Source organism: Dasypus novemcinctus, chromosome 14 (genome assembly GCF_030445035.2).
Source record: "Dasypus novemcinctus isolate mDasNov1 chromosome 14, mDasNov1.1.hap2, whole genome shotgun sequence".
NCBI classification, from domain to species: domain Eukaryota; kingdom Metazoa; phylum Chordata; class Mammalia; order Cingulata; family Dasypodidae; genus Dasypus; species Dasypus novemcinctus.
The window spans coordinates 88,013,702-88,037,054 of record NC_080686.1 but is presented as its reverse complement, the minus strand read 5'-3'; the positions used below and the strand labels follow the sequence as shown (position 1 = coordinate 88,037,054).

The following is a 23,353-nucleotide window of genomic DNA, read 5'->3' as shown; positions in this document are numbered from 1 at the left end:
TGGCTCAAGCGATTGGGCTCCCATTTACCACATGGGAGGTCTGTGGTTGGGTTCTCAGTGCCTCCTAAAGAAGACAGCGAGCTAGTGCAACAAGATGATGCAACAAGAGACACAAGGAAAAGGAAAAAAAAGATGGAACAAACAGACATATAAAAACATGAACAAATAACATTTTTTTTCTTTTTTGATGACAAATATATAGATATTATATAGAACTATACATTGTACCTTTTTTATGTGGCTTACTTTTATAAATCTTTTATTCTATGGCATTTAAAAAATTCTGGCTTTTAGAAAAAGACCTTGAATAAAAGGGGGAAATGGTAAAGATAAGTGAGTTTATATGGCTGAAAGACTTCAAAATGAGTCGAGGTCATCAGAGAGGTCTCACTTACGCATGTTTCAGCAGGATCCCAGAGACAGTCAAAGTAGATACAACCCCAGGTACTGGTTTTCCTCAGGTCTACGGAGACACACAGGTTCTGCGGTCATGACAGATGGCTCTGGAGTTCATACTCTTGCCAGTGGACCCAACTTTGGAATTTGTGCTTCTGACTATGATGGAGTTGGACTCAGATGTGACCTCTCTACACATGCCTCTTCTGTCATTTTTCTGAACCTATGATTGGCACTGGGGTTTGTGTATGCTCAGGATCTTTGAATCTCTGGACTGTCCGTGTGCCAGCTGGGTCCTGAGCCTGAGCAGAGTTGCAACACCTATCTCTGGGTCGTTGGACTTACCCAGGTCAGCTGACAGGGATGTGAGAATGGTCAACCACCACACCAGGGAACCAAGAGTGTCTACAACTGCAAGCAGGGGAATTGCATCCATAAGTCATGTGGGATCTAAGCCCCCTCTCGATTTGGAGGTGGAGTGGACATCGCCATCCCAGGGTCCACAGGATGGAGGAATATTATATGGGTTGGAGGGAAGCAGATGTAGCTCAACTGATAGAGCATCCACCTACCATATAGGAGGTCCAGGGTTTGAAAGCCCATGCATAGTGCTGCCATCCGCAAGGAGTGCCGTGCCACTCAGGGGTGTCCCCTGTGTAGGGGTGCCCCACATGCAATGAGTGCGCCCTGCAAGGAAAGCTAACCCGTGTGAAAAGCGCAGCCTGCTCAGGAGTGGTGCCACACACATGGAGAGCTGATGCAACAAGATGACGCAACAAAAAGACACAGATTCCTGTCCCGCCTGACGAGAATGCATGCAGACACAGAGAGTAGACAACGGGGGTAAGGGGGAAGGAGAAGGGGAGAGAAATAAATAAAAATCTTAAAGAAAAAGTTATGGATTGGAGTAGACTTGCTGGTATTCTACTATAAAACTGTTGACTCTAGCAATGAAAGAAATTGTATCATTGATGTGGAGACAGTGGCCAGAGGAGTTCCTGAGAGCAGAGAGAGGGAGGCAGAGGTGTGATATGGGGCATTTTTGGGACTTGGAATTGTCCTGAATGATATTGCAGGGATAGATGTAGGACATTGTATATCCTGCCATAACCCACTGGGTGGACTGGGGGAGAGTGTCAACTACAATGTAAACTGTGGTCCATGTGGCAGTGCTCCAGGTTGTGTTCACCAAATGCAATGAATGTGCCTTACTGATGAAATGGGAAGTTGATGGGGGAGGTGTGGGGAGTGGGGTATATGGGAACTTCTTAAGTTTTTTAATGTAATATTTTGTGTAACCTATCTTTTAAAAAATTAAAAATAATATATAAAAAAATTCTGGCTTTGACCCTTTGTATTGATTTCTTGGCCTACTGATAAGTGTTGAACAATACTTGGAAATATACCATATTAGACCCAACAAAGATTGGTCTATGCAGAAGTTCATATGTAAAACCAGTTTATAAAAAGCAGACTTAGATTTTGGTTTAGAACAGCTGGCCACCTCATTATTGCATAACAAATGTCTTCCCCTTAAAATTGTACCCCAACATTGCATCCTAGTGTTTCTAATTGGGGAAGAGGGATGGGAAACAGAACTAATACGTATTGTAAGAATGGAAGACATTGGCTGCACCCTCCTAGGGAACACGTCTACAACATTGTGTTCTAGGTTATGCCTGAGATTAATTTCTGTGACTTTTTTCCAACCATTTTAAAATGTAAAAACCATTTTTAACTCAGGGTCAAACAAAAATATGCAATGGATTAGATTTGGCTTGCAGTCATAGTCTTTCTTAATCTATCATGGCACTGACTTGCTGAAGCAATTGGACAGTTTGTCCCAAGGAACATCCCATTTTCTGGATTCAGCTCTTTGCTACATGGTGGTGTCCTTTAGCTTATTCCTCCATCCCAGATATTTCTTGTACTACTTGAAGTTATATCTAAAGGCTAAGATGATCTGAAATAATTTTAAATGCTCTATTTGCTATCTCTTTGTGTCCATAGATCACCAGTGACAGTGCTAGGACATGGTCACTGAGCCCAGACAGTGAGGCTCCAGTTTAAAGTTGTGTGTGTCTTTCTTTTGGTTTCAAGTGTAGTATAAATAGTTTTCCACTCTCTTGCTTTGAATAGTAAAACTCAATAATTGAAGTTTTTTAAAAAAATAAGTACAGTATATGCATTTTATATACATTCTTTTCAGCAGCTGTACATTTGTTGTGTGGTACAGTCTTAAAATTTTGTTGATTTACAAGTTTGTAAAACAAACCTTACAGAACTTATCAAAATGCACAAATTCATCGGAAAAGTCTTTTGGAAAACTGGAAAAAGCATTTTATCTTAATCATGCATCACACAAACAAAATAGTTATACCATAAAATTAAACACATCTGAAAAAATAAAATCCAGGATAACTACTCCAAACCACACATATCTGGTATCCTATTTCAATGATTTTGTATCCTATTTGTAATGAAAGTAAAACTTTTCCTGAAAATAATAAAAGCCAGTAAAGCAAGTAAGGCATTTAAAGCCAGCTATTTAAAGAAAAAAATTAATGGGGGGAAAAATTACTGATCTATATAGGGTGACATGCCACTAAATATTTGAATCTCTCAATTTCCCCTTAATCAGAAGCAGGATTTTTCCACTTTGCCTTTTTTTCCCATTTTCTCCTTCTCTTACACCCCCATCCCCCATTTTCTTTGTTTCCAAGTTATTTACTGTCTGTGGCTAGTTTAGCATAGAAATTGGTTTTTATACAGTATGTTTACTTTCTTGCCAATGGAGATACTTCCCATAGGAACTGTTTTAATTTAAAAGTTATTATCACCTATCACATATCAGAAGGTTTTGAACAAGTTAAATAAGAGTTTAAAAGACTTTCTTTTTGCAATTGCATAATGAGTCTTAGGTACAAAACAGATGAACTCACATTTGGCTATTCAATAATGTAGTCTCAGATTGGGCGAATTAACCACTTACAGTGGCATGGCAATATAGCTAATGTTGACTAAAATTCCATTTATTGTGGATGTGTTCCAGTATTTGTACTATACTCAGTAATATATTTTATAGGCTTTTATTTACTGAAATGACAAATCCCTGGGACAAGAAAAACTTTTGTCCCACCTACAAATGAGAAAACAGTCTTTGAAAGGTACAGTGATTTCCCCAAAATCATTCATCTAATAAGTAGAAGAGCCAGGAATTTTGATTCCAAGCCCATTGTTTTTCTATTCTATTGTATCTAATTGCACTTCACCATTTTAACTGTATTTCTTGAATGCTTCTAGTTGCTCAGTTTGAATTTTTCTTTGACCCTTGTAGTGACTTAATTATCTTAATCACCCTGTAGATACTTGCTGGTGAGTGGGTGGGTAATGAATTGGATAGTTTATATCCCAGAGGTAGGTCTTCCAGTAGAGAAAGAGAACTTCTTAAGGGGAATTGGACCTGAATCACATAAACTCCAGGAAAAGAAGATACTTTCCACCGAACCCCATGGCTTAGGTGAAGCAGCCTATATTTCAGATAATAGAAGCAGCTCTGATAATAGGCTGAGGACTATACTTGAGGCAGACCATAATGTCAGAAGGGGTCAAGGGCTGTGAGTCACAAGTGATTCTTGCAGAAAAGGAAAAAAATGGTAGCATGGCTAGCACAGGATATCCAATGACAAATGTGAAACATTAAGTACACCAATGAAGAACTGATTCACATCAAGAAGACAGTTCTAAGAGGAAGTAGTATCACCTAGAAGTAGCGTCAACCAGTTATTTGCCTCAAAGTACACACTGAAGAACTATTTAGTCTCTATTCTATTCTAATTAGGCAAGTGTTGGCTGGAGGCTCTGGGCGGTGGGCTTCTAGTTTCTTGGCTTATATTGCATAAAAGAATTTCAGGACTTGGCATAGTGTAGGCAAGGGAGTAAATAGTTAAGAAACAAGGAAAGAGTACAGTCCTAGACACGGACTGTGGGCGTGCTGCAGAGTAAGACATGTGCCTGAGGCCCCAGGTCAGGCCTTTTTAAAGTCTTTCCTTTACCCCCTTTCATGATGTTGGGGAGAGGCCCTGGCTGTTTGCTGTTCTGATTGGTTGCCCCGCCTGTTAGTTCTCGGGGCTGATGGTGAGGCTTTTTGTTTGAAGATATCTGGGGCTTCCCCAGAAAGAGTTCCAAAAGGGATCACATGGCCAGGGTCTCACGGGATCTCTCCGGCAGCCTTCCCCTCAGGAAGTTTTCAGGCTGGGTCTCATGGCAATGTGGTCTGCTGGCCATATTTTCTCCCAGGCATGTTTTCTGTTCAGTCTTCAGCTGTAACTCAAATCTTCCTTTCCCTGTACTACCTGCCTTATAAGAACAAGGAATAGCTTCATAAACTGAGCCTCCAAGCTAATCTTCAGTTGGCTTTTAAAATTAAGATCAGAAATGTTTACTTGGTAAATATGTTCATTTTTAAGTTTCATTTGTTTTTTACTTTGTTTTCTAGTAAAAATTACTTTGGGAAAATTAATCCCTACACTTCTTCCCAACAGCCAGTAGCTTTCCACTAGTACTAGCCTACTTGATACTCCTAAGGCTAAAGCCTCCTCTGTAATCTCCTTACTCCCACTAGGTAACTCTTAACTCCTCCTTTAAGATTTTACTTAGGTCAGTCACCTTTTTCTGGAGCCTCTTCCCGGTCAGTCACCAGACTAGGTAGGCTGTTCCCCTTCTGTGTCCCACTTTACTAGCGCTTGCTTCTCATTTGTCTATTCTTGGGTCTGCCTTACCAATTATGATGTGAGTTTCTTGAGAGCAGGAATGTTACCTTATTCGTCTTTGTATCCCAGATGTCTAGCACAATAGCTGACAAGTGGTAGGCACTTGCATATTGTTTGAGAAAAGGAGTGTATGAATGAAAAGTTTAACAGAAGATTTTGCTTAAAGTAAAAGTTTCAAATAGAGACTTAATGATTAATTATTTTTGCTTTTCACAGATATTGGCATCAACTTGACAGATCCTATGTTCAGAGGAATTTATAGAGGGATTCAAAAGCATCAAGGTAAATATTGCTTGTGTTAAGGTAAACAGTTTCTCTGTGAAAACAAATTTTCTCCCTTAAGAAGATCTTGACCTTTTGTGTCATTACACCCTGAAAGCAAGATGGGTCACCAGCAGCTCTACTGGAGCCATCCATGAAAATTCGTCCAGGGTTCCTGCTCTTGCCACATCTGCTCAAACCAGCATAGTCAGATCCAGAAATACGGCCTCAGTATGTGCCACCAATATTTCCGTCAGTATGTGAAGGATATGGGCTTCATCAAATTGGACTAAGCAATCTTCCTTGCATGGACTATCCAAGATATCTACCTGACTAAACTAAACTAAAACAATGGTAGCTCTTTGTATATAAAATAAAACTGAAAAAAAATTTTTTTAAAAAGTCTTTATAATCTATCTTTACAATGAAATATTAAAGGACTTATTATGCATCCTGGACAAGATGCAAACTATAAACAAAATGAAACACATTTATAAAGCACCTATTAGGAAGCGGACTTGGCCCAGTGGTTAGGGTGTCCATCTACCACATGGGAGGTCTGCTGTTCAAACCCCAGGCCTCCTTGACCCATGTGGAGCTGGCCCACGCACAGTGCTGATGCTTGCAAAGAGTGCCGTGCCACGCAGGGATGTCCCCCATGTAGGGGAGCCCCACGCACAAGGAGTGCACCCCATAAGGAGAGCTGCCCAGTGCAAAAGAAAGTGCAGCCTGCCCAAGAGTGGCACCGCACACATGGAGAGCAGATGCAATAAGATGACACAACAAAAAGAAACACAGATTCCCGTGCCGCTGACGACAACAGAAGTGGACAAAGAAGAACACGCAGCAAATAGACACAAAGAACAGACAACTGGGGTGGGGCGGAAGGGGAGAGAAATAAAATAAATCTTTGAAAAAATAAAAAATAAAGCACCTATTAAAGTATTGATCAGGCTCTTATTACCTGTAGAATTTTATAATTTTGAATATGGAGTTTCAATCATATGCACAAAAGACAAAACAAAACTGGTGTTTAGACATTCTAAGGAATGGAAAGGGGGCATATGATCTTAAAATCACTTATAGTTGAACATTAGTATGTCTAGTTTTTTGAAAAACATTTTCAGTTGGGTGACAGTGGGAATATGATTCAGGAGGTGATACCCTACTGTCTGCCTTCCCGGTTTTGCCTTTTCCTGCTTCCATCCACACCCTTCCTATATACCTATTTTACATGTGGGAATAGATAGTAGTACCTCAGAGACTGATGGAAAGCATAACCAAAAACAAAATGGCTTAAACGTACTGTATGCAGTTCATTTAAAGGCCTGTTTTGTCAGCTGAGATGAGAATAAACTGGCAATGATGGCAATAATAAGTTCTTGAAAGCGGAATTTTGCCAATAAACTAGTCTGTGAATACTGCCTCAGAAAATTGACTATGCTTATTATGTAAATAAACAGGAAATTTGGTTTGTAACCTGTTATGGATAATGAGGAATTGCACATTTCAACAATCTAAGTCAGAATTTAACCTTACTATGCTTCTAGGTGGTGCTAAGCAAAAACTTCTCTAAATATAGGGAATATTAGATGCCATCTGCAAGAAGAAAGGTAAATTTAGCATTGTAAGTCTTACTTCAGAAAATACCGTTTCTATTTCATTCAGAATTTTAAATATTTTTATGTGTAACATACAGTACAGCTTGACTACTGAATATATTGCTTCTTTGCTTGCTTTTGTAGCATTTAATAGATTTCATGTTTTGTGACTATATGTTTGTGTATGCAAGTTCAGGAAAAAAGTTTTGTTGTGTTCAATATTAGTATCTAGCAGAACTGGTTATGCTACTTAGTATATGTTAACTAAAATTGATGTTATTTTGTCTAGAAGAAATTTTATACTTTAGAAGTAATATAGTAATTCAATCACATTGTGATACTTAAATATACAATAAATAAGTGGATTTTTATGAGGTGATTGTTTGATTTTGCTGTCCATTTATTTCAGATCTCTCAGAGCTTAGTAATTACTGTTGCTTGGGAAAGCAAAAAACAACTGTCAGGGAAAATAAAAATTATCTTTCCTCAATAGAAATAGTAACTACAGACATACCGCAAAACTAATTTTGGAAGGCATTACAGGTTTACTCAGGAAAACCCTTGTAAAAATAAATATTCTTTTAAAACTGAAAAAAAAATACCAGTGAGTTTCAAATTCAAGGCAAGTGACTTAAATAATAGAGAGGTAATTCATCTTGCATTTGAACCTCCTGATTTTCATCATTTCCCCCATTTTGTTCAACAGAATAAAAAATACAATTAAATGGATAACAACCATATAGTTTTCCTTTTACTGGGACTTTTTTTTTTTAAGGTATTTCTAGTGCTTATATGATAAATACTCATCAAATAGTATTGATTGATTTTGATTTAGTAAATGTGATTATTTCTATGTTTTTCAGAAGGGATAACTAAATTATAGATGAGTGAATTTTTATTTATCCAATTTTCTTAATATGAGGTTCATCTTTTTCAGATGATTTACAGGATGTAATACAGAGAGCTGTCCAGATCGGTGTTAGAAAGGTAACATCTTTTTTTTTTATTACTCTTGAAGGATTTTTAAAAGCTAAATTTCAGTTAGAATTCTTTAGAACCAAAGGGAAAGAGACATGCCACACTTGGCATTTCTGGGTACCTAGTTGCTACATGTAATAGTGGCAAGTTAATGGAAATGAAATATCAAAATATTTGGTTTATAGGAATTTAAGTTACACAAACCTCATGGTTGGTTCTTCCCTGTGATCAGAAATGCGTTAAATGGCAAAGTCTCTTTGAAATTTCTTTTAAAACCTCTGTGGATTACCAGGCTTTTAAAGAGGCTTCTTTTTAGTAAAATTTTAGTAAAATTTTTAAGTTTTGCTCATATGTGAAATGGAAATGATAATAGTACCCAACTTACACAGTCATGAGGGGTAAAATACTGAGTGCAAAGCAATTGGTACTGTACCTGGCATAAAGAAAACAGCCTTCATTATGTATATCATCATTCTAAACTAGAGGTAAACATGCCCTCTAGTCTTGCCCTTTTTTGAACCACTTAGAAAAGTTATAGATAAAATGTAAAGTTGGCTTGATTAAAAACTATTTTACGTCATTGCAATACTGGATGCAAGCAGCTGGTCTGGTATTAAAGAATTAGGTAATAATATTAAGCAAGAAAGTTTTTGTTAATATTTTCTATCCAATATTTTATAGGCAGTTGAGGATTTAATTATTGCTATAGATTCTTGAATATTCAGTGTCTAGTCATATTAGAGGGTTAAGTTCCTATATGGAAACACCTATCATTTGCACTTTCCCCTATGTTTTGTGTTTTCTCTTTAGGTGTTGTGTCAGGGTACTCTAGGGAAACAGAAATGACAGGACATGTATATAAATATATATATCTAATATAAATATTCTGAGATTTGGATAAGAATTCTCTCACGTGACTGGGGATGGGCAAGTCTAAATTTGGTAGCACAGGTCACAAGCTTGTATCTCCAGTGAAGGTTTTTGAGGAATTCCCTAGGAGAAGCTGGTTGGCTGAAGTAGGGATGGAAATTCTCTTTTCTGACTGTTGAAATCATCATTCTTTTAAAGCCCTCAACTGACTGGATGGAACTTCCCACTGTTGAAGGCAGTGCCCTCAGTTGATTCTAGATGCAGTCAGCCATTGATACATACAACTTAGTGATGATTAAGTCCACGAGATATCCTCACGGTAACAATCAGGCTGGAGCCAGCTTGACCAAACAACTGATCACCATAACCTGCCCAAGTTGACACATGAACTTAACCATCACAGGTGTATCTACAATGAAACTGTTGAAGTGTGCTTTGAAAAATATACATCAGTGTGCCTAAATTACTTCTTTATAAAAATGAACACTTAAGCAGCACTGTCTCAGTTATAGCTCATTAGTGACATTTTTCACTTTAAAATAGATTAGCAGGGAGTAGATGTGGCTCAAGCAGTTGAGCACCCACTTCCCACATGGGAGGTCCCAGGTTCACTTCCCACGGCCTCCTAAAGAAAAACAGGCAGTGAGCAGGCAACAAGCAAAAAACGAGCGGACAACCTCAGCTGGCATCATGCACCATGAGGAAATGAGGCAAAAACACACAGGAGGAAAAACCCTGGGATTCTTTTTCTAGGAATGTAAAACATACATGCAAATAAAATGCCTCATTGGGAAAAAAACCAAAACAAAACAAAACAATGAGCAAACAGGTGAGGGAGCCATGGTGGGGGGTGGTTAAAATAAAATAAATTAGCAAAGATGGCTTTCTGACCATCGGGTGGCCTCTTTGGCCGTCTGTATAGAAGCATACTTATTTGCCAGGAGCCACACATTTCCCTTTAGAGAATTCGTTAGTATACATTTACCCATTCTCAAACTTTGTTGGTCTTTCATTCTTTTTTGCTCTTGTGGGTTATCTATTGATATGCACTATATTAGAAATTAAAACTGAGAAAATTTACAAATAATTTATTGATTGATTCATGTAAAAATAAACCATTATGTGTTAACAGAAATAATATTTTAATGAAAAATAAGTATTTTTGAGAAGAGAAGAGAAAAAGGAGGAGGCAGGAGGCGGGAATAGTATTTTCCAAAACAAAAGAATTTTGCGATAAGTAGAATTTTTAAAAATCTTTTTTTCAGATCTCTTTAATGTTTGACTTAATAGAAGTCAGTCTGTTTTTTATATCATGCACATGTAGCATCTGGAAAACCTCATTGTACACATGTGACAGAATGAGAGGCAAATAGCATCTTTGTCTTATTATGAAAATAGTTTTGACCTCACATACCCCTTGGGAGGTTCCTGGGCCAGAGTTTGAGAACTGTTGATTTAATCACTATTGAAACATTAATTTAGTTTAACAGGATTCTAAACTCTGGGATCTTCAGTTATTCAGTCTTTCTTAACATGTGGTCTCTAACACAAAAAATTGTGGTCTAAAAGGAAAGACAACTATGTAAATGTATTTTAACAGGACCAAGTGATAAATTCTACTCTGTTGTGGAAGAGATAATCTTTGGGCCGAATTTTAAAGGAGGGGGAGTTGTGTGACAGTCAACAAGAGGAAAAGGCATTCTGGAAAAAAAGAATTTTAAAGGAGGGGTAGATTGTGTGTCAGTCAAAAAGGAAAAGGCATTCTGGAAGCCATGTTTGAGAAACTTGATAATGTGTTAAAGTCAGATTTATTTTGTTTCTATTTCAGTTTATTATTACAGGTGGAAATCTACAAGACAGCAAAGATGCACTGCATTTGGCACAAACGAATGGTATCCTATTACTTTTACAAAAAAATATATGTGAATTTGTATTTTGAAGAAGTCTTTTTGAGAACTGCTTCAGGTATACTACAGTGGATCACAACTGTGGAAACAAAGGGAAATGGACTAATTTTAATGGGACTTGATTCAGATGAAAAATCTAAAGTACCATGTGGTGTTGATAAAACGCTCAGTTCCTATTAAAGATTATTTTGTGATTTCAACTAATGGTGATTAAGTTCATAAGGTACATAATTTAATTTCAGGTATTCTTGATACAGAATTTTTGTGCATATGAGTTCCTTTTTATTCTTTTTTAACTTAAGCCTTGATAGAGCATTTACTAAGTATTTATTTCCATGTGTCAGACAATGGGCAAAGCCCCAGGAATACAAATAAAATATAATATATAATCCCTTATGCTTACTTTATGTTCACACATTTTCCATTTATTTAGAATCTAAAAAGGTTTTGGAATTGATTCTTAAAAGGAAGTATTAGTTACATAAAACACCTCATTTATCTGGTATTCATTTAACTTTTTTGTATATCTTGTGTGCTAGACACTGAGGAATGATGCTTTCCACATATTTTTCAGATTACTGATGTGTTCTTTTACAAGTTAAAAGCTATTTTTTATTTTAAAAGCCCCAAAACTTTCTAAAATGCATATTTTTCTTAGGATCCACTGCCCCTTTTTCTTAGTGATTAAGGTCCTAAAAATAATCACCCTCTCAAGAGCTGTTGAGGTGTACAAGGATATTTTCTTCCATTCTTTTTATTCCCAAACAGCTCTGGTTTTAAAAGTTGTCCCATCTCCACTATCAGCTCTCATCCACTCCTGACCCCTACATTGTGCCTTCCCTGCTTTAAATATGCTGCCTCCTCCTTTTACATGTAAGCACCTGCCTGGGAGGTTCTACACCTCACCTGTGAGCTAAGGTGCATGTACTTAGAGATCACTCAGCACTCACTTTTCATTTACCTGTTCTCATCTGTGTTCCAATGAGCTGTCAAGAAATGTTCTCCAAGTAAATGAGATTTATTTTTATTAGAAAAACTAACCCCTCTTCCACCTCTTTAAATCACTCTGCCATTATACTTTTTCAAAGGAAAACATTTTAACTGCTAGTCTATATTAAATACTTGAATCAGGACAGTCACACAAACATTGAATATTAAAGATAAAATTAGGTGATGACATTTCAAATTTTTTCATTTTCCATTCTACAAGGCTCAGTAAATATCAAGCTTTGGGAAGAGTTGAATTAATTATTTTATCAATGTATTAAGCCAGTTTTCATATTTACATCTTACTTTGTTAAGGTAATCCAGAAGTTTTTATACAATATAATCAGTTCTGATACTAATTTAAATCAAATTTGAATAATTTTACAGCAGTTGTTAAAAATTAATGAGTTGAAATTGTTACTCTCACATTTGTTTATCCGATATAAATATGAAAAAATGTTTTGAAAATAATACTAAGATATTATTTTGTGTTAGATATGTTTTTCAGTACAGTTGGATGTCATCCTACAAGGTGTGGTGAATTTGAAAAGAATAACCCTGATCTTTACTTAATGGAATTGCTAAATCTTGCTGAAAACAATAAAGGGAAAGTTGTAGCAATAGGGGAATGTGGACTTGGTAAGTGCCCTCTGGCCACTAGAGTGTCTTTGTTTTAAAGTAATTGATTTATGTACAAGTCATGAGTAATTACTTATTTTTTTTTTTATGTCTTAAAGATTTTGACCGACTTCAGTTTTGTCCCAAAGATACTCAGCTCAAGTAAGGAAATGTATTGTTCATAGAAATTATTATAAAATCTCTTTGTGATTTTTTTTTTACAATTTATTTATTTCTCTCCCCTTCCCCCCCCTCCCCATCCCGGCCCCAGCGTCGATTTGCTGCGTGTTCTTCTTTTGTCCACTTTTGTTGTTGTCAGCGGCACGGGAATCTGTGTTTCTTTTTGTTGCGTCATCTTGTTGTCAGCTCTCTGTGTGTGCAGCACCATTCTTGGACAGGCTGGACTTTCTTTCATGCTGGGTGGCTCTCCTTACAGGGTGCACTCCTTGCTCATGGGGCTCCCCTATGCAGGGGACACCCCTGCATGGCACAGCACTCCTTGCACACATCAGAACTGTGCATGGGCCAGCTCCACACGGGTCAAGGAGGCCTGGGGTTTGAACTGCAGACCTCCCATGTGGTAGATGGATGCCCTATCCATTGGGCCAAGTCTGCTTCCCAAGAGAGATTTTTAATAGCTTTTATCCTTTAAGAATGTAGTGGGATTAAGCATTAGGATTTTTTTTTTCCCATTCTATATCAAAAGTTTAATGAAATAAATTCCATTCATACGGGATGGCAGCATATAGTTCCCTGATTGATTAATCATCTAATTGGATTGTCATGATAGAAATAAGGATGAGCTGTATGTGATACTTTTTTTTTCTTTAACAAATGCATGCATATATGAACCATTCCAGTGGAATGAATTAAAATACAGTTGTTGAGGGATATGATTTAAGAGCAAGGAATATTTAAAATGGATTATAGGATCAGTCACCAAAGCTAAAAAAGCCTATTTTACTCATGCCAGGCATTGGATATTGTCAGTTTGGAACCTGAGAATGTTTTACTAGGAGCTATGTTGAGAGTGGTGGCTTTTGATAAAACTTCAAAGGATGCCTACAAACCATCACCTATAGCTTTTAGTTGAACTCCTATCACACTGATGGGTCAGTGTTTTAGGCTCAACAGAAAAATTAGGCCACAGGTCTAATTTAAAACATGAACATTTGGTTGCGTTTTGAAGACAATGTCTTAATTATCAAGATAAAACATTAGAAATAGCTGCTAAGGGAAGTTAATTTATTCACTCATTCAATAAATGTTTTGATTACACTATGCCAAAAACTGCTGGGAACTGAGTATATAAAAATATGACTAATGTATAATATTTGTCCCTAGAGATCTTAAAGAATAAACAACCCTCTGCCCTGATTAGTGTCTTAGACGTGAAGGAGAAGTCTGGAACAGATTATTTTATAAGATCTTGTCCAGCTTTATGTTAATATTTAATAATCATTTTATTTGAGATGGTCTTGATTAAACCAATGACTTGATGGCCTGAAGGGATTTTTCACATAATAAATATCCAAGATGTACTTCTTCCCTGCCTCCCTCCCCTGCTGCAAACTAGATCCTGATTTGTCCAACCCAGTTAACAATCACTGTAGGTGGGGAGCACATATTTATTAATGGAGTGTGTCATACTCAAGACTTGACATTCCAAAACTCCTGGCTTGATCTGTAAACTTCTTTTTGGGTCGCTGTCATTTATATAATCCTTTCAGAACTGTTAAGTTTGTGGTACATTGTTTGCTGTGTTTTTCAGGGACATACATGTGATTTCCAAATCCCTAAACCTCTCTTGAATATTACGTAGGTTAACTCACTTAACCTTAAAAGTCCACAGAGTCGCATTTAAGTAGAAAAACAATTGTCTTTAATAGTCTTTTTTTTCTTCTTAAGGTTAAGCCCATGGATCATTACTTCTCAATTTCAGTGTCTGTCTGACTAGATGAACCTGATCAGTCAAACATACTGTATTTATAAAGGGCAGTTGCAGAGTCCCCCCAAATTTCTTGTCCATACACATTCTCACCCAAAATGAGTTAAAACCTATTTTGAAATTCAGCCTAAATACTTTAGCATAATTTTTGTGTTAAATGAAAACATTACTGTTCTGAGTATACTTCACCATCAGAGCAAAATCAGAATTTAAAACAATATAGCAGAATATAGTTTATGTTTTAAGAGACATGCCAAGTATCCTAGTGTTAATCTATAATAGAGTCCTAACTCTATTTGGTAAAGGATTATTTAGTGCCTCCTCAGTATAATACAAAGAACACGGCTTGGTTCTTATGCCTTTACTGACAAGAAAAAATTTTAAATGGGTTGGAAAATTATATCCGAAAAGTGTGTGGATAGCAGAGGGAAGGACAACTTTCTGGGGGAGTCAGGGAGCCTTTGCTAAAGGAATGACAAGTGAGCTAGGTCTCTTCCAGGTAAAGCTAAGGATAAATTAAAGTAGGGTGGAAATTTGAAAAAGATGGGCAGTACAACTGGAGTTTTGTTTTTTAATTATATATCATTGAATGACTTAGTGAAATGACACACCAGTAATACAGTTGGATTATTAGTAAGGAAACAAATATACTTTTCCTCCCTCTTTTCTCCCCTACCATGCACAAATAACATGTAGCTCATTCTTTGTACTCACAGCACTCTGTAGCTGTTTGAACATTTCTCACATTGTACTGAAAATGTTTGATTACTCCTTTCTTTCGCACAACAGAGTCTTAAAGCCCTTCAGAGGCACACACCAATTTTTAGTCATGGGTCCCACAGCACCTAGCACAGTGCTCTAGCACATGCTCAGTACTCCATAAATGTTTGATGAATGCTTAATAAAGAGTGAATGGTCTTTTTGATTCCTGTAGAACATCATAGATTAAAAAGGCTATAATTCAGCTTTTGCTGTTGAGTCTCTTCTTGAAAGAATTAAAGATGTTGGTCTCCTGTGCTTTTATATCACCTGAAAAAATGAGCCAATATATGATTTGTTGGGGTTGCTTTTTTTTTTCAAGTAACTAGTCAGATGAAAAACGACAGGTATTAGAAGAGGAAAATTAAATAAGTGTAATAGATAGGAGGCAAGATAGAAAACAGAGCTAATGTCTAATAGACATAGTATAGGAAAATAATGTTGCATAAAGGCTACATATAATATAGGTTAAAAGGATGTTCTTTAGAATCAACAGAACTTGGGTTTGAGTAATTGCCATTTAGTGACTGTATATCCCTTTGTAAATCTCAATTCCTCATCTTTAAAATGGGGATAATACCACTTAGCTTTCTTAATATATGGTATATAAAACCAATAAGGCCATGCCTGGCACATAGTGTTTAGTAAATCTCGGCTGTTGTTTACAATTTTAGAAATATTGCCATCCTAAAGGAAAACATAGCTATAGTTTTTGCTGGGGGCTTTTGAAAGACAAGTGAGGTATAAAAATAAGGAGAAGGTTAAATTTAGTTATGACAGGTTTATTCTTTATTTTCAGTTTCTTTGACCTGTGTTACCCTCCTTTTCTTGGTGCAGGTCAGAGCTTAGAGGAGTTTGCTTTGGGCATTTTTCTTGGGGCTTTAAATGTCAGTACTTCAAAATATATATCAAATATCAGACAAGGTTTCAAAAGAATCATTTGGGGAATTTGATGACCCTAGATAAGAAAGACTGAGGCAGTCCCTGCTGTTAGCCAGCTCAGAGGAGGAATTGCCAATGTATGCTGAGGTACACAAACCAGTATAACATGTCATGCTTTTTGGATTCAACATGTCACGAGTGTAAACTCATCCAAGCAGGTGAGGAGCAAAAGGTTACAATGGACCTAGGGACTATGCTATATGATTTGGGGAGTTTGTATTTGACTTTTGCAGGAGTATGAAGAAGATAGGAGGCCAGGAGGAGAGGAAGAAGCTATTTATCTTATATAAGCAGGTGTTGGGGTTGGTCACTGAGGGACTTAATGATAGGGCCTAAGATGCTGAGGCATCATGACAATACAAAGCTCTTTATGTTACTACTAACCTCAGAGATGCTGAGGCGGCATGATGATGTGAAAAAAAGTTCCTACTTTAACTTACTACATTCTGTAAAAGCAATTGTCATTTGATGTTAAGCACCAGTTATTCTCATTTTGTGTCATTAGGACACATGGCTCTTCCTTATGACAGCTAGTTTGAGTTCATGGACCTTTCTCAAATTGTGAAAGTTCTGTAGGCACATTGCTTGGGCATTTTATTTTTCCATAAATTGTACTTTTGCCCACCCTGCAAAAGGAAGGCTAATTTCCAAGCTGACTATTAGATACAGTAAATCTGTGGCTTTCACCATGCAATTGTACATGGAAAAATAAATAGAGGGTGCTGAGCACATAGTGGAGAGTTGCCTACTTTATGTAAGTAGCCAGAAGCCAAACATAGTCAAGTTTACATAATGACCAGAGCACACTTAGTTGCTGACATGTGAATTACTTTAGAGGTAAGGAAATAGAGTAACTGGTAATAGTTATTAGAATCTTCCAAGTGTTAATTGATATATCCTACACTGCTAAGCTTTAGCATTTTATTAATACTTTTGCTTATTCTAACCCAGCAGAATCTGAAAAGAAGCCTATTTAAAAACTGAAACAATGACCTCACTAGAATAATAAAGACATCGACTAGCAATTTCAGAAAGAATATTTCTTTAAGAAGTACACGTCTAGTTATAATTTTAAATTTTTAAAAATTTTTAATCGGGAAAATAGTTACCCTGCATTTAAGGAGATAATAAGATACATATATAGAAAAAAAGGTCTAGGTTAAACAAATTATTTGCCAAAATCAAAGAACCTAGAAGAGGTAATCTTATTAAAGAAATTAAGCCACCTATCATAACTCCTGGTTTCAGTTAAAACTACATGGTCATGAATGAGAATGAGAGGGAGTCTATGCTGAAATGAAAAAAGAAAACAGCCCACCCCCATTACAGCCTCTGAATGGTGCCATTATATTCTGTGATCATAAAAAGGCTTCTTTGAAATAATTGCAGTTTTTTGGTTGTTTGGGCTTGGGACTTGGAAATAGAGCAGTTTGGTTCTGTTTCCCAGTTTAGCACACCATGCATTGTGATCTTAACCTCCAATCCCAGCTCTTGTCCTATCCTAGGGTTGTTAAGAGGATCAAATGAGCACTTGAAAAACTACAAAGTACTCTAAAATATTAAGAGCTGCCATTTTATCAAGTAATTTTCATTTTTCTGAAAAATAGTATTCATTTTTGGGCTAACAAATATTTGCATTTATTTTTAAGGGAATCCTTATTCTTTTTGCCCAGTGTCAATGATTTCCTTTATAACAGCACATAGAAAACTGGTTGCAAAATGGCTTCTCACTTTATTGAGTTGAATCCCACTGGTGGCACTCAGCCAGCTAGTGTGACAAGGGGCCATCAGTGTGTTTTGTGCCACTAACACATGCTTCACGGTTGAGATGTTGCAGGATATGGTATTCTGTCCATTTCTTTTGCTGAGATTTGGTAGGAAAGCTAATTTAAAAGTATTATATGTGCAATGTCCCTAATCATTCTAAAAATAAACCTGGTAACAGTTCACTTCTAAAGAGCAGTGGTAAGGTGCTACCTATTTATCCAGCAGTCATGATGGAAAAACTAGCAACCATTTCTGAAAATAATTTTGTAAAGACTCAAAATTTCCTCCAGAAGAATCCTTTTCTAGCAGTTGTAGTATAAAAACCTTCTGCTAACCAGAGGCATCCTATGGTTTAAATGTCTAAATTCACTATTTCTGTCCTATAATTTCAAAAGAATAAAATTCCTTTAAAAAAAAACATGACATAATTATTTTTCTCTTGCTAAAATAAAATTTAATATGCAAATATTTATGCACTATGCAGATATTTTGAAAAACAATTTGAACTGTCAGAACAAACAAAATTACCAATGTTTCTTCATTGTCGAAACTCACATGCAGAATTTTTGGGTGAGTTAAAAGTTAATATTTCATTTAGAATTAAAATTTTTCAGTAATCAAGCTATTCACTAAAAGTATTTTCTGTTTTTAATTCATAGACATAATGAAAAGAAACAGAGATCGGTGTGTAGGTGGAGTGGTAAGTATAAAATTGTAATATGTGCTATACAAAATCATCTTGGTTGTTAAGATTATCCTCTGAAGTGATTCTAATGTCAGCAATAAAGATATTAAGGTTCTTCTTCCACTATCTGAAAGGCATGTAAATTTAACTTTTGAATCTGTGGACCAGATGTGATATAAACAAAATCACACTGCTTTAATTACAGTTGCTTTTTGTTCACATTACAAGAATTAGTACATAATTCTGTTGTTCATAAGAAAACCCCATGAATTTTCTCCTACACATTTTAACAGTATGCATGATTTTCTTTTTCTCGGTCTCTTCCATAAACCATTCTTTACTATTTTCCAATTTAAATTTTGAACAAACTATAAACTAATTTTATAGTATTTTAACATTTGTTTCAAGTTTGCCTTCTTGATTTCTTGTCAGCTGTTTCATTTACTGCTGTCACTCTGATCTAGAGACTCATTTTCTTCTCTGCAGTTTCAGTTCAATAGTTTTCTTTATTAGTATTAATGTAATGTCACTTGTTCATATGACCTTACTTTTTAAAGTTTTCCTATTTAAATTGTTTGCTGCTTTTTATTACCTAAATGAATCCAAAATGTGGAAAACAATCCTTTAATACCTTTGTCTCTAAAGGAGAGAAACACCATCCTCAAATCCTTTTGCCTGCTCAGCTGATATTGACTGCATAATTTACATTTTTCTAGCAGCATTCTTACCTCTGTGATTGCATATCTTAAAACTTGCCTCTTAAAAGACTCGTTTCTCTTGTAGAAAAAATACCCTATAACAGAGAAATTTCATATTTATTTTATAACATTTTGAACCTTTCTTCGTGCTTTTACATAAAAACTTGGTCCTAAAATTCCTGTCCCACTCCTTCCTGATTTGCAATAATGGCAGTGCAGAGACATAAACACAGCCACTGCAAAGAAAGAAATTCTAGGCAGCTAACTCCTTCTCACCCTATGTCAGTGGCAATGATGGGTTGTAACTGAAATCTGGTTTGAAAATAAAATCTGTAGGGGCCATCATGTTTAAAGCCTGTGTCCTGAAACTCTTACATGCATCTATATTTTTGCTTAGAAAGTCTAATTACGTTTAGAATTTTAATACTACACGTGTATGTCTCTAGGTACACTCATTTGATGGCACCAAGGAAGCAGCAGCTGCTTTGATTGACTTGGACCTTTACATAGGGTTTAATGGTTGGTACGTTCTTAGCTTGTCTTTTAATTTCTTAAATTGTTTTACAGTGAATTGATAAATAGTTCAGGTTTTTTTTTAGTAAAGTTTGTACATGTTTTATATTGTTCTTTGCCTGAGAATTCAGTAATTATTTATGCAAGTTACTATTAAAAGTTAAAGCTTTAAAGTTACAGACTACTACTCTGTATTCTAATAATAGAAAACAATTTTGGGTTGAGGGGAACAGTTAGCCTTCTCTAGCAATCTAATTCATTCTCTTAAGTCATTTTATCCCTTCAACACATATGTGTTAATAGCATCAGATATGCATAAGTGGTATCTGACTGGGAGAAGGGTTATACTGTGACATACTGACCTTGTATATCTGTGTTGGGCAAGAAGCTGAGGCTCAGAGAAGAAACAGGTATAAAAGTTATTCCTGAGTGTGAGAACCAGTATTTAACCCTCGGTCCTGACTTACTCTGTGACCTTTCCACTATAACGTTACACTAAACCTCATGCACTCAAAATTCAAAGCTCTCTTTACAACAGCTCTGTAAAATGCCATTGTTTTTCCAAATAAGGAAAACTAATCTGATACTTATGTTAGTTCCATACCCTTCCATCTTTCTATTTCTATGTTAATTTGGACTAGTGTCTCTTCTGTGATCCAACTTCTGCTTTTAGATTCCATTTATTCATTTTTCTTGTTTTGGTAGAACATCCTCCAATAGCTTCCTGAAAAAAATATTCATGGGATGTAAAATTTTTGACTTTACATGTTTGAAAATGAATTTATTCAGTCTCCTCTTGAAAGTTTGTCTGGATAAGGAAAAAAAAAGCTCTTTCACTTGACAGTTTCTGGGTGTAAAATTATAGATTGGAAACCATTTTCACTGCAAATTTACTTTTCTATTTCTAAGTTCCATTGTTGATAAGAAATCAGCATTGTTGCTACTCTGATTCCCAGTCCTTTCTATATGTCCTATCCCTCCCACCCCCACTCCAAGCTTTTAGTTCTTTTTCTCTGGCATTATGAAATTTCACACAGATGTTTTGATTTTTGATTTTTAATTGTACTGCTTTCCACTGGCCCCATCTACCTAGATGCTGATGTTCATCAGTCCTGAATTTTTTGTCTGTCTTTGAACCTCTCAGGCATTAATACACTGATATTATCTTTTTCCCCCTACAACTGCCATCTCTATATTTTCTTACCTCAAAAAAGTAATTTTCTATTATTTCCTCTGAATTCCTTTTCCCGTTTTTGTCTCTGTCATTATGGCGATTTTCTTCCAATGTCTGACAATCCTTCATTGTATATAGTTTAGGAAGAAAAAAAAACTTCTTATAGAAGCTCTGTGGGCAGGTAGAGTCCAGTTAACTGGCAGGCTACCAGAGAACCAGCTGACTCTTGATAGAGACTCCTAAATGTCCAGCTTGTAGAGATCTTTTTTCTGGGTTGGTTCATTTTCTTCAGAGAGGGATACTATGATCCCTGCTGGAGAAGTTTGGTAGGAATTTATAAGTGTACTTGACTGTGTTCTGGAACATGGTAGGATTAGAGAAAGGATCTCATTGTTCAGTGAACAGCTATAATCCTTATTTTCTTTTTTTTAATTATTATTTATTTATTTAAGATTTATTTTTTATTTATTTAATTCCCCTCCCCCGGTTGTCTGTTTTCTGTATCTTTTTGCTGCGTCTTGTTTCTTTGTCCGCTTCTGTTGTCGTCAGCGGCACGGGAAGTGTGGGCGGTGCCATTCCCCGACAGGCTGCTCCCTCCTTCGCGCTGGGTGGCTCTCCTTATGGGTGCACTCCTTGCCCGTGGGGCTCCCCTACGCAGGGGACACCCCTGCGTGGCACGGCACTCCTTGCGCGCATCAGCACTGCGCTTGGGCCAGCTCCACACGGGTCAAGGAGGCCCGGGGCTTGAACCGTGGACTTCCCGTGTGGTAGACGGACGCCTAACCACTGGGCCAAAGTCCGTTTCCCTATAATCCTTATTTTCATACCATGCCTCATCCTGCCCTCCTCTGTACTTGATGTTCTCTAGTCCGTTCACTCTGATTTAGGTTCTCTAGAGACTGTACCTCCTTTCTCTGGGATGGGGGAGAAATAGTCATCTTTGCACCAAGTCATGGGTAAGTAACCTGGGAGTCCTCTCTTTATGCAGACTTTTCTAACAATCCTGGGTTTGGTCCCCTGCTTTATTCCATGCTTTCTACGTGTCTGGTTCTCCCAATTCTTAGACCTCTTGGGTTCTGTGGGATGAATTTGTTTGCTTGTCTTCAGTATCTCCTTTAAGTTAGCACTTAAAACCAAAGTCACATCACTTCTCCATCCATTTTTGCTTTCTAGGTTATAATTAGGGGTTACAAATGTCCTAGTTTCATCAAAAATTTCTGTTTATCCTTGTCCTTGTAATTTGGAGGTTATTTTAAAGAGAAGGGGGGTAGGGTATAAGGTCTTTATTTCACCAATTTTAAACCATCCTGTTTCTGAATCTTGAGTTTACTAAAAATGTAGCTTTACAGTAATAAACTTTTTTCTCCTACATTAATTTCAAAATTAGTGGGTTAGTAACTTATTTAAAGTCAGCATTTATATTCTGATTTTGCTATTCAACTCATTATAGTCTTAATCTGAGTCTCAGAGGTGTGGTAATTTAATCTATTTAGTACTTGTCACATAAAGTCTTTGGTTTCTTAAGATTAAATTAGACCCTTTTCCCCCCAACCAAATGGGAAGTTGTTTCATATTTGACTATAGATTTCTATAGTTGTTCTTCCTTAAATGGGAAACCTTACTAAATAGATATAGTGGCTCTGATTCAAAATATTTCTTCTGATTGTATATATTTCTGTATTTAGATCAAGTTTTACAGACTACCTGTAGAAAAAGATTAAGCTAATCAAATATAATTTAGTAAGATCAAAAATTTGATAACTTGGTGATGTTTTAAATTTTGCACCCATACCAAACACATCAATATGTTTTAGAAAATATGCATATTGATCAAATATTAAACTGACTGAAAATAAGAGTTTTGTCAGAGAACACTCATTAATAAAAAGGCTGGTTCTGATTCAAGATGGCATCCTAGACAGGCATTTCCCTCCTGCCACTCCTAAAATTCTACTAAAATAAAATTATATTCAAAAAGGAAAGAATTATTCACGCAAATGAAGAAAGGCAGAGCTTTGCCCATGGAGAAATGTTCTGTAGATATCTGGAAGACAGGTGGAACTGGTAGAGAAAGCACTGTACCAGTAAAGGGCCTCAGAAAAAATGTAATTAAGTCCCTACCAGAAAGAATCCCCAGAGAGGCTTTCGGCTTAGAATTAGTGAGAAATGGGGCCAAAATAGGGTGATTAATTGAAGAGCTATATATTGGACAGATATTCTCTGTATATGTCCATAAAATACAAAAGCAGCAAATGTTTATGCCTGGAGGAGAAAAAAATAAACTGGATAAATCCCCAGAAGAAAGCATTTAGAGAAAACAACAGCCTAAAAATCAGTTCTTACCCTATAACCCTAAAATGAAGTTGCAAGTCTGTCTATCCCACCGTAAATTCCCAGTAAGAATCCCCACTCAGAAGGAAAATGGCAGTCCAACAGTCCTACTTAAACAAGTGCAAAAGAAGCCCAACACTGGGAAG

The 23,353-nt window shown here is 36.4% G+C and overlaps 1 protein-coding gene across 2 annotated transcripts in view; it reads left to right on the top strand.

Moving 5' to 3' along the window:
• TATDN1 (TatD DNase domain containing 1) overlaps positions 1-23,353 on the top strand; it is a 33,425-nt gene that overhangs the window by 1,652 nt on the left and 8,420 nt on the right. Inside the window, exons 2-10 of one of the 2 annotated variants that reach the window (XM_071208019.1) lie at positions 5,385-5,450; positions 6,980-7,042; positions 7,968-8,017; positions 10,707-10,843; positions 12,268-12,411; positions 12,510-12,552; positions 18,291-18,376; positions 18,466-18,506; positions 19,636-19,712. In XM_071208019.1, coding sequence (XP_071064120.1) covers positions 10,744-10,843; positions 12,268-12,411; positions 12,510-12,552; positions 18,291-18,376; positions 18,466-18,506; positions 19,636-19,712 — 491 coding nt within the window. In that variant the 5' untranslated portion in view covers positions 5,385-5,450; positions 6,980-7,042; positions 7,968-8,017; positions 10,707-10,743. The remainder of the gene's footprint in view (positions 1-5,384; positions 5,451-6,979; positions 7,043-7,967; positions 8,018-10,706; positions 10,844-12,267; positions 12,412-12,509; positions 12,553-18,290; positions 18,377-18,465; positions 18,507-19,635; positions 19,713-23,353) is intronic. The other variant, XM_058276003.2, reaches the window with a different exon arrangement.